The 12340-nt window shown below is 43.5% G+C and overlaps 1 protein-coding gene across 3 annotated transcripts in view; it reads right to left on the bottom strand.

Moving 5' to 3' along the window:
• Positions 1-12340, bottom strand: part of LOC116979199 (pre-mRNA 3'-end-processing factor FIP1-like) — a 38753-nt gene that overhangs the window by 427 nt on the left and 25986 nt on the right. For 2 of the 3 annotated variants that reach the window (XM_033030762.1, XM_033030764.1), the window contains exons 12-15: positions 9677-9734; positions 5995-6053; positions 3983-4169; positions 2045-2167 (exon numbers count right to left, since the gene is read on the bottom strand). In XM_033030762.1, coding sequence (XP_032886653.1) covers positions 2045-2167; positions 3983-4169; positions 5995-6053; positions 9677-9734 — 427 coding nt within the window. The remainder of the gene's footprint in view (positions 1-2044; positions 2168-3982; positions 4170-5994; positions 6054-9676; positions 9735-12340) is intronic. The other variant, XM_033030763.1, reaches the window with a different exon arrangement.

Genomic DNA, 12340 nt, shown 5'->3' with positions numbered 1-12340 from the left:
AAAAAATTGGGATTACAAAAAAAAGACAAAGTGCTGGAGTACCTCAATGGATCAGGCAGCATCTCTGTAGGATATGAGTAGGTGACGTTACCAGTCGGGCCCCTTCTTCTGAAGAAGGATCCCGACCTGAACTGTCACCTACTTATGTCCTCCAGAGATGCTTATGTCCTCCAGAGATGTAGTAACTATGCTGCCTGACCCGCTGAGTTACTACAGCACTTTGTGTATTTTGCCATAAGTAAATTTAGTTTTTCCATTGGTGGAAGAACCACAAATCCTAGAAAAAAAGTTTGTACTTTCCAAGGCTATTGGATCGAACCAGTTATACCACACGTGAACATTTCCAATCATGTCAGAAAAAAAAGATTGGTTTTCTCCTCAGCGACGACTTCTGAAAAAATGGCGTAGTGGAAAGCAGTAAAGCTATGAACAATGATTACTTGGGTTAAATATAGCAGGTAAATGATGCAATCACCAAGAGCTGAGGAAATACATTTGGTGATTGATCACTACACAACACAAGTAAACATTATTAATGTTCACACATTTACAGGTTCTAGAATTTCCTCAATAGAAGTGCTGCCTTTATATGCTGAACTGAAAGAGTTGCTAATGAGAAAATAAATGTGCAAGGCCAGTTAGAGCAAAATAAAAACATGAGTATTTAAGCTTTGGGATAATCATCGCACTGAGGATAGGTGTATCAAAGCAACCATATAAAACTAGTCGGAGCGTGCATTTTGATACCAACCATTTAATTGGTACTTGGATTCCATTAAACATTTAACTGTCTGCAACTTCATAACAAGAACACCTCAAGCAACAGGGAGGAGACACCCTACATGGTGCAATGGTGAACATAGTTTTACTCAATATGTGGTATGTTTCGAAACGATAAAACTTTATTCGTCCCCTGAGGGAAATTGGTCTGTCGACAGTCACAACACATGAGGTATTATACACCACGGTGTCTAGTGGCATAGCTGTAGAGTTTCTGCCTTACAGCACTTGCAGCACAGGAGACCCGGGCTCGATCCCAACTACGGGTGTTGCCTGTACGTAGATTGCACGTACTCCTCATGACCTGTGTGGGTTCCCTCCCACATTCCAAAGACGTACAGGTTTGTACGGAATTTGGCTTGGTATAAGTGCAAATTGTCCCTAGTGTGTGTAGGATTGTGTTAATGTGAGGGGATCGCTGGTCGGTGCGGACTCGGTGGGCCAAAGGGCCTGTTTCCGCGCTGTATCTAAACTAAACAGCAAGGATCTGGTACCAAGGGTGCCGGAAAATCAGTGGACCTGTACACAGTGCCGTTATCCCATGTGAATCATCATCATCATCGTTGAAAGCATCAACGGGCACGTGCCTTACAATGCTATGTACGACAGTGATCGCAACTTCTGAAGTGAGGATGGCCGTTGGCTCGCCAAGAGCTCATCCACCCTTTGACAGGTCTTGTTTTTGGTCCTGGTGGGGGTCCACAGCCCCCTCACCTGGTAAACAAGATGGAGGAGACGGTTTAGCCCGACCATGGAGCAGGTAGCACGGGATTACATGGTAGCCTTGGCGGGGGGGGGGGGGGGGGGGGGGACTCCATCAATTCAGTCATGAATGGCTGATCTCTTATTTTGAGAGTTGTACCAAAGGTTATTGATACCCCGGCCAGTGGAAAAAATTATCTAAGCATCTACCTTGGCAAGCCATCATTGGAAATGTCTATATCTCACAGAAATTAATTCTTACTGTATATCTCTAACCACAAGTGAATTCTCAGATGCTAATCCACAGCAGGGATCGAACTGGTAATTTTCTTAATGCATGCTGGGTTTATTTGTGTGGGAATCCAATAACTACGAGCAATTTTCAAACCGTAATTAAGCAATCCCTTGAAAGTAATCATTCGTGTTCAACTGGATTGCAGCTTGAACACATTACCAGGATTGGAGCGTGCATTTTGATACCAACCATTTAATTGGTACTTGGATAAGAATAACTATCATCGCACAAATTGCACAGAAGTAGAGTTTCTGAAGAGGTACACACCGCCTTGACGACTTGTGCTTGGTATCATCCTTATCTTTGTGCCGCCTTTCCCTGTGGCGATCTTCTCTGTCTCGACTGCGATCTCTGCTCCGATGATACTCTCTGTCATAGGTCCGTTCTCTACTGCATAAACAATATTGGCATGCTTAATAAATAATCGAAGAGATGCAGAAGTACAAGTTCTCCCATTAATAGAAATAAAATCCAAATAGATGTGGGCCATGTCACCACGTGCAATTAGATCTGTGTAATTAGTCAAAATGCTCTTGCATCCAACATGATAATAGCAACAGGGAGATCAAAAATAAATTTTAAAAAAAACTTAGGTTAATGAAAATGTCAATTTAGGTACGATAATTAATAAAAAATAGACGATAAATGTATGAAGAAGGGTTTTGACCCGAAACGTTGCCTATTTCCTTTGCTCCATAGATGCTGCCTCACCCGCTGAGTTTCTACAACATTTTTGTCTACCTTCGATTTTCCAGCACCTGCACTTCCTTCTTAAACACGATGAATTAGTTAGTTTAGTTTATTGGAACTGAACCTACGGATACTCCGACATGGGTTATCTCCAAGAGCTTCGGTTTCCTCCCACACTCCAAAGACATCATGGTTTGAAGGTTAATTGGCTTGGTAGAGATGTAAATAAATTGTCCCGTTAATGTGCGGGGATCACTGGTCGGTGCGGACTCGGTGGGCCTGTTTCCACGCTGCATCTCTAAACAAAACTATGCTAACGGGCGATGGCACCAACATGATCGAATGAAATAAGCACGATGGGCATAATGAACGGTGAGGGAAAGGGTGGGACAGAGTCGGGGCAGTGATAGTCATCATGAGATCTGGACTATTGAGTTCAAAGCCCTTTATGGCAGCAGGAGAACTTACATTCACTTAATAGTCTAGTTTAGTTTAATCGCCACAGGTACCGAGGTACAGTGAAAAGCTTTTTTGTTGCGTGCTATCCAGTCGGCGTAAAAACTATACATGATTACAATCAAGGCGTCTGAGTGCAGGTTTAAAAGAGTGGAGAGATTGTAATGAATGATTGCAGATCCACTTCTGGGGCCAGCACACAGAGAGTGGCCTGGTTTGGGTGCCATCTTGCGTACAATGTTAGGGCAGTACCCCTAAGTAAAGGGGTCTCTGTATACATCCAAAGATCTCTAAAGGTGGGAGCACAGCTAGATACGGTGATGAATGGGATACTTGTCTACATTAGTCAGGACATGGAAAACAAGAGCAGAGAGGTGATGGTACAACTTTAGAAAACATTGGTTAGGCCACAATTGGAGTACCCAGCAGTTCTGGTGTCCCAGTAACTGGAACCGTGAAACTGCGGGGTTAATTGCCATAACTCGTCTAATTAATAAATGCTCCTCAAGGAAGAAAATCTGTTATCCTAATTGGTCTGGCCTTCATCTAACTCCAGACCCATCAGTGTATAGGAAGGAGCTGCAAATGTTGGTTTAAACCGAAGATAGACACAAAAAGCTGGAGTAACTCAATGGGCCAGGCAGCATCTCTGGGGAAAACAAATAGGCGATGTTTTGGGTTGAGACCTTGCTTCAGACTGACAGTCAGGGGAAAGGGAAACGAGAGATATAGTGTGGTTCCCTATATGCTCATGAACTGCTACCTAAATTCAGGAGCAATGAGGCAAGGCCATCAAAATATGACATTGTTGATGATGTCAACATCCTACAAGCAAACAACATAACATTTACTTACTTATAATAGACACAAAATGCTGGAGTAACTCAGCAGGGCAGGCAGCATCTCTGCAGAGAAGGAATTGGTGATGTTTCAGGTCCCAAAACATCCCCCATTCCATCTCTCCAGAGATGCTGCCTGTCCCGCTGAGTTACTCCAGCATTTTGTGTCTAACTTTGGTTTAAACCAGCATCTGCAGTTCCTTCCTACACATTTACTTACTTATATTCGGCCGTTGGGGTCGGGCCTCGATCTCGCTCACGGTTTCTGTCTCGATCGGGCTCGCGCTCTCGCTCGCGTTCTCTTCGTGGCCCTTTGTACTCCCAGTGGCTATTGGTACCTTTATCCACCTTGTTTATCCAGGATGACTGGGCTGTGGTGACTGCTGGATATACAATTAAGCCAGCTTCTGGAAAATAAATGTCAGGAAAGCAAAGTGGATGTTATTAGCAAGATTCTGGAAATAGAGAAGGAGATTCAGTTGCAACAAACAGTTTTACAATAATACATTGAAAAATATGCAATGTAAACTTGAAAAATGGTGAAATTAAAATGCATTGTTTTGGTTTAGTGATGAGGCATGGAATTGAAACTCATTTCTTTTACATATTTGGAAATTAGTCAATAACCAAGCATCACATTAAAGTGGTGGAGATGAATGGAAGACAAGGATGAATCCATTACATTCTTCTCAGATTCCTCCAACCTTCTCTATAATTTAGTCACTACTAACATGACAAATGGTAAATCCAAGATCACTAGATTTTAGTTTAGTTTAGTTCAGAGAGTGGAAACAGGCCCTTCAGGCCACCGAGTCCGCAACGACCAGCGATTCCTGCACATTAACTACCCTGCACACACTAGGAACAATTTACCCTTATACCAAAGTATACAAACCCAAGCCAATTAACCTACAAACTTGTACGTCTTTGGAGTGTGGGAGGAAACCAAAGATCTCGGAGAAAACCCATGCAGTCATGGGTTTTCCGTACAGACAGCACCCATAGTCAGGATTGAATCCAGATCTCTGTAAGCGCTGTAAGGCAGCATCTCTGCCGCTGCGCTACTGTTTTGTTCTGATTGATATTATGTTTATGTTTATTGTTGCAGCCTTATTTGCCATCATATTGTGTGTTCTGCTGGTTGTTCTGTTGTCTTCAATAGACTTACAGAATATCTTTAGATTTACCTTAATCCTGTCTTCCAGTGATTTTTCTTATGGCCTAAGCTTTCGTAATTTCCCTTTTAACTCCCTCCCTACACTTTTTATACCATTGACAGAAATTTCCTGTCATTAATTCCCTATACACGTTCTATATGCTTCCTTTTTTCTTTTTATTCCTTGGCATCTAGAGTTCCTCACACTTACTATCCCTGGCTTTTAACTTTAACAAACATATTGTTCTGGAAATTCCCACTGCATCTTCTTTGAATGTATCCAATTGTGCAGATATATAGACCTACTTGCAAGTAGAGGCTCCCAATCTATCTTTTCCAGCTCATGCCTTAGGTTAATGGGTGGACGTCTCTCCAGTCTATTTGGCTTCCCATTGCCCATCAGCATTCCACTCCCACTTCAAGGGTTCAAATGTATTTGTCACATGCACCATCAGATGCAGTGAAATGAATTTACCATAGTTTAGTTTAGAGATACAGGGAGTAAACAGGCCCCTCGGCCCACCGAGTATGCGCAGACCAGCGATCCCCGCACACGAACATCATCCTACCTACGCGAGGGACAATTTACAAATGTTACCAATCCAATTAGCCAGCTAACCTGTACGTCTTTGGGAGTGTGGGAGGAAACTGGAGCTCCCGGGGAAAACCCAGGCTGATCATGGGGAGTACATACATACAAGCCGTATTGACAGCACCCAGAGTCAGGATCAAACCGGGGTCCCTGGCGCTGGAAGGCAGTAGCTCTACCGCTGCGCCACCGTGCCAGGCTACTTGATCGGCAGCATTCTGCTTCACCAGTTTTCCAGGAACAGTTGTACTCGGCATTTCGTAACTCCAGAATTTTTCGTTTTCTCTTGAGGCCTCATTCCTCTTACCTATTTACATCCCTTGATTAACAAGCCTTTACCACTCAATTTCTGAGACAGCACCAACAATATTTATGTCACCCGAGTTCTCTTAGTCTGCTCCCCTTCAAAGATATTCCCTTTTGTTCCCTCTGCCTGATAAATATCATCCTTAGACAAAGATATATCTTATAGAATTGACAGAATTACCTGTAGGATTAAAGGGAAAGAGAGGGGGTGGCCTGTTGTCAAAACCTGGAGGTGGAACACTGTAACAGGAAATATAAATGAGGCACAAAACAATTTTCATACAGTATGTCATGTTATTACCATTACACCGTTCATGCAAATTAAAATATAAATAGACATCTAAGTGAAAGTGACTTATTATCACAGTATCGCAAAATAAAAAGTTATCTTCAGAAACGTGCGATTCTGTTCAGCAAACTATTAAAATGTTTAAAAGGAATTTGAGTTTACAGTGCCCTTGAATTCAAATCAACATTTCAATTTTTCCTTGTGTTTCATCTTGGAATTTGAAATGGTTTTCTGTTCTTAAATTTCAAACAATTTGAAATTATGTTTTAAACTTTAAATTTACGGATAACAATGCTGGATATAGCAAACGTCAAATAAAGCTGTACTGCCACCAGTTGAAGGCAAGAGAATAATTCAAGAGAATATATAGTCAATCACCATTTCTACTCTTTTGCTCATATCGTGTCTACTAACCTAGTTAAATCGTCTCCATCCAGTACAGCTAGATTTAGAAGAATATTCCTTTAATGCAGCGGTAGAGTTGCTGCCTTACAGCTCCAAAGACCCAGGTTTCATTCTGACTACGGATGTTGTATGGAGTTTGTATGACCGTGTGGGTTTTCTCCGGGTGCTCCAGTTCCCTCCCACACTCCAAAGACATACAGGTGTGCAGGTTAATTGGTTTTGGTAAAAATTGTAAATTGGTGTGTGGGATAGTGCTAGTGTATAGGGTGACACTAGTCGGCACGGACTGGGTGGGCTGATGGGCCTGTTTCCACACTATATCTCTAAAGTCACAGCTTTTACTCTGCAAAGTCATCTCTGGGAGACAAATAAACTCCCAGATTGGCAACTCTGTACATGGAACCTCTCTGGTCATCTAATGTAGATCTTTCTTTGTTGCTGCTTCCACTAATTAAGTAATAAGAAGGGGTGGGGGGGGGGGGGGGGGAATTGAGGATCAAATTGCTCACGTGTGCCTGAACCGATTGAATGGGTCGAATGGCCTCTTTCTGTGATAGTCTCTCTGAGAGGTGGATTGGTCATTCAGATATTAAAATAAACATCTGCAATCTCATAACAGCTATTCTATTTTTAAGCAGTTTGTCCGAGTCAAAGAGCTAAGTGAGCAAATAAATAATAGCAACTCCGACAACCCCAACAAGCTATCCAATCACCGCTCCTGCCGCATTAATGGATAGGACAGGTGTAGTGATATATAGGCCAAACGCAGGTAGGTGGGACTCGTGTAGATGGATGGGGCATGTTGGTCAGTGTGAGTAAGTTGGACCGAAGGGCCTGTTTCCTGGCTCCATGACTATGAGCCAGTCGATCAGCAAGCCTTCCACTCGCCTCCTTCCTCCACCATTGGAGCAGTGTTGCGGTCTACCACAGCAGTCGTCTACAGAGGTCCCAATCCGCCGAGGACAAAGGGGGACCCGGAGTGGAGGGCCACCGAGAACTAAGAGGGGGACGGGGGACTTGGCGTGGGTGGCCGTCGACAACTTGGTGGGGGGGGGGGGGGGGGGACACAATAAGGGGCGAAAGAGTATAATTTTCAGCGTAACTTATCACGCCAAGGTCAACGCCTGTTTTGTAACTACGTATACCTAGGTATCCAAAACAAAGCATCTCACTCTGACTTGTCACATCACATCAAAAGACAATAAAAGTATCTCAATCTGAATGTTCCCACTAACTTCTCTCAGTCCAGTATGGTTTATCAGGGTGAGGGCACAATCTCAGATCAGTGCTCAGTCTTCTATTTTCTACAATAGAAGGGCTAGCCTGTTCCGCCACGCTTGCAACCTTTTGGTTACATTTTCAGTGAACTTTCTTTGCACCTTTAGTTTATAAATACAGCGTGAAAACAGGCCCTTTGGCTCGAGTCCACGCCAACCAGCGATCTCCATGCACTAGTACTATTCTGCACACTAGGGACAATTTACAATCTTTACCAAAGTCGATTAACCTACACGTCTTTGGAGTATGGGAGGAAAGCGGAGCATCTGGAGTAAACCCACGCGGTCACGTGGAGAACGTAGAGAATGCACCCGTACTCAGGAACAAATCCGGGTCTCTGGCACTGTAAGGCAGCAACTCTACCGCTCCACTACTGTGCCACCACCTACCAACTATGTTTTTAGTGATTAATGTGTATGTATCCCTAGATTCTCCTTATGCTCAGTCCACCTTAACTTCTGTACAGCGGTGAGACCAAGCGCAGGCTCGGCGACCGTTTCGCTGAACACCTCTGCTCAGTCCGCCTTAACCTACTGATCTCCCGGTTGCTCAAATCCCTCTCCCATTACCAATCTGAACTTTCCGTCCTGGGCCTCCTCCATTGTCAGAGTGAGGCCCAGTGCAAATTGGAGGAACAGCACCTCATATTTCGCATGGGTAACTTACACCGCAGTGGTATGAACATTGACTTCTCTAACTTCAAATAGCCCTTGCTTTCCCTCTCTCTCTATCCCCTCCCCTTCCCAGTTCTCCCATCAGTCTTACTGTCTCCGACTATATTCTATATCTGTTCCACCCACTCCCCTGACATCAGTCTGAAGACGGGTCTCGACCCAAAACGTCACACATTCCTTCTCTCCGGAGATGCTGCCTGTCCCACTGAGTTACTCCAGCATTTTGTGTCTACCCGAGATTCTCTGAGCTGCTGATTTACAAACTGAGGGGAGAGTCTTCCCTGTCAAGAGAGATTGTTAGGTGAAATGAACAAATAGTATTTTATATGTGACAAGTAGAATGGAGGGATCTAAAAATAATAAATCTCTCTAAAGTGCAGCTCATTGTTGTGGGGGGCATTCAAGGATATTATCCAAATCTTTGCAGAATCATTCATCTGACCAAAATAAACCACCCAAGGCGATTATTAATTTGCTGAATCGTTCTTCTTACTGAAATAAACCACCTCGGGACAAGTTTATTAATTTCCCTTGTGTCCCATTCAACCTTCGGTATTATCAACATCCCGGTTTAGTGCTAACTGCGAATTTTGAAATTGCACTCCTGGTTCCAGAGTATTTATAGACAATAGGTGCAGGAGTAGGCCATATGGCACTTCAAGCCAGCACCGCCATTCAAGGTGATCATGGCAGTTCATCCACAATCAGTATCCCGTTCCTGCCTTCTCCCCATATCCCCTGACTCCGCTACCTTCTAGAGCCCTATCTAGCTCTCTCTTGAAAGTTCCCAGAGTACCGGCCTCCACCGCCCTCTGAGGCAGAGAATTCCACAGACTCACAACTCTGTGTGTGAATATTTATATAAAATACGATGGTTCTAGCGACAATTCCTGTGGAAAGCACTCGTATCAATTACTACTCTGAGTGGTTTACTCTGAACCTTCCTCTCCTGTTTTCTGTTTTGTAGCAAGCTTGCTATTCAATTAATTAACAGCCTTCAAGTGCACATTTTAACCTTATTCAGGTTAAAACCTAAAATTTCTGCTATGATAACAGGATTCAAACACAAGCATGGTACTGAATGGCTAGTGCTGCAGAAGCTATCTGAAATGTGAAAGTGATGATCTGAATGCAAAGTCTGTCTTTTACTACACTGCAGCTGTTTTCTTCTCCACTCTGACTAACACAAGACACACATGAGACAGATCTGAACTTACCCTTCTATGTTTGGCAGCAGTAAAGATGGAGGGGGAACAGACGGTGGTGGAAATAATGCTGTAAGAAAAAAGCAAGTTCATTTTACAAAGTCAATCAATATCAGAAAAATATATCATTTAATAATTAAATAAATAATTAGAACGATGATTCATAGAAACCACAAAATTTGTTGTCTGGCAGCATGGCTTAGAGGGTTTACTTGTTATATTTCTAACAGTTTGATGAGAGCTGTTCGATACATTGCAGTTCATAGAAACATAGAAAATAGGTGCAGGAGTAGGTCATTCGGCCCTTCGAGCCTGCACCACCATTCAATATGATCATGGCTGATCATCCAACTCAGTATCCTGTACCTGCCTTCTCTCCATACCCCCTGATCCCTTTAGCCACAAGGGCCACATCTAACTCCCTCTTAAATATAGCCAATGAACTGGCCTCAACTACCTTCTGTGGCAGAGAATTCCAGAGATTCACCACTCTCTGTGTGAAAAATGTTTTCCTCATCTCGGTCCTAAAAGATTTCCCCCTTATCCTTAAACTGTGACCCCTTGTTCTGGACTTCCCCAACATCGAGAACAATCTTCCTGCATCTAGCCTGTGCAACCCCTTAAGAATTTTGTAAGTTTCTATAAGATCCCCCCTCAATCTTCTAAATTCTAGCGAGTACAAACTGAGTCTATCCAGTCTTTCTTCATATGAAAGTCCTGACATCCCAGGAATCAGTCTGGTGAACCTTCTCTGTACTCCCTCTATGGCAAGAATGTCTTTCCTCAGATTAGGAGACCAAAACTGTACGCAATACTCCAAGTGTGGTCTCACCAAGACCCTGTACAACTGCAGTAGAACCTCCCTGCTCCTATACTCAAATCCTTTTGCTATGAATGCTAACATACCATTCGCCTTCTTCACTGCCTGCTGCACCTGCATGCCTACTTTTAATGACTGGTGTACCGACACCCAGGTCTCGTTGCATCTCCCCTTTTCCTAATCGGCCACCATTCAGATAATAGTCTACTTTCCTGTTTTTGCCACCAAAGTGGATAACCTCACATTTATCCACATTATACTGCATCTGCCATGCATTTGCCCAGCCTATCCAAGTCACCTTGCAGCCTCTGAACATCCTCCTCACAGCTAACACTTCCCCCCAGCTTCGTGTCATCCGCAAACTTGGAGATGTTGCATTCAATTCCCTCGTCCAAATCATTAATATATATCGTAAATAGCTGGGGTCCCAGCACTGAGCCTTGCGGTACTCCACCAGTCACTGCCTGCCATTGTGAAAAGGACCCTTTTACTCCTACTCGTTGCTTCTTGTCTGCCAGCCAGTTCTCTATCCACATCAATACTGAACCCCCAATACCGTGTGCTTTAAGTTTGTATACTAATCTCTTATGTGGGACCTTGTCGAAAGCCTTCTGAAAGTCCAGATATAACACATCCACTGGTTCTCCCTTATCCACTCTACTAGTTACATCCTCGAAAAATTCTATAAGATTCGTCAGACATGATTTACCCTTCATAAATCCATGCTGACTTTGTCCAATGATTTTACCACTTTCCAAATGTGCTGCTATCCCATCTTTAATAACTGATTCTAGCAGTCTCCCCACTGCCGACGTTAGACTAACCGGTCTGTAATTCCCCGTTTTCTCTCTCCCTCCCTTTTTAAAAAGTGGGGTTACATTAGCTACCCTCCAATCCTCAGGAACTACTCCAGAATCTAAAGAGTTTTGAAAAATTATCACTAATGTATCCACTATTTCTGGGGCTACTTCCTTAAGTACTCTGGGATGCAGCCTATCTGGCCCTGGGGATTTATCGGCCTTTAATCCATTCAATTTACCTAACACCACTTCCCGGCTAACCTGGATTTCACTCAGTTCCTCCATCTCATTTGACCCCCGGTCCCCTGCTATTTCCGGCAGATTATTTATGTCTTCCTTAGTGAAGACAGAACCAAAGTAGTTATTCAATTGGTCTGCCATGTCCTTGTTCCCCATGATCAATTCACCTGTTTCTGACTGCAAGGGACCTACATTTGTTTTAACTAATCTTTTCCTCCATTTTAGTTTGATTGGTTAGTGTCAATGACTGTTTCTGCGATAGTTTCGACATTTATCTTGCCACTGCAGAGCAGTAAAGAATAGAAAAGTACTACATTTTATCCCAGATCTGTGCTGAGATAGTATATCTCAGAATGGGCATTAATGAGAGTTTTAAAGTGACCTCAACTCACTGGCGTCACAACGGGAATCCGTCAGCCACACCTGCGCAGTTGGGGGCTATAGGTGAGTGGTGGAATATTGCGTTTGGGGACTAGCCCTCCAATGTGACAGGGACCCAACGGGTCCCACTTGGTCTAGTTAGATCTTAAAATTAGCTACTCTGTTTCTATACACACAAGAGCCAATCACCATTCACTGGTAGGAAAGATTTGCAGATGCTGGTTTACACAGAAGATCGACACAGAATGCTGGAGTTACTCAGCAGGTCAGGCAACATCTCTGGAGAAAAGGAATAGGTGATGTTTTGGGTCAAAACTTTTCTTCAGACTGAGAACTGAGCCTCAAGAAGGGTTTTGACTTGAAAGGTCACCCATTCCTTTTCTCCAGAGATGTTGCCTGACCTGCTGAGAAACTCCAGCATTTTGTGTCAACCAT

Source organism: Amblyraja radiata, chromosome 12 (assembly GCF_010909765.2).
Source record: "Amblyraja radiata isolate CabotCenter1 chromosome 12, sAmbRad1.1.pri, whole genome shotgun sequence".
Taxonomy (NCBI): domain Eukaryota; kingdom Metazoa; phylum Chordata; class Chondrichthyes; order Rajiformes; family Rajidae; genus Amblyraja; species Amblyraja radiata.
This window is presented reverse-complemented; position numbering and strand designations above follow the sequence as displayed.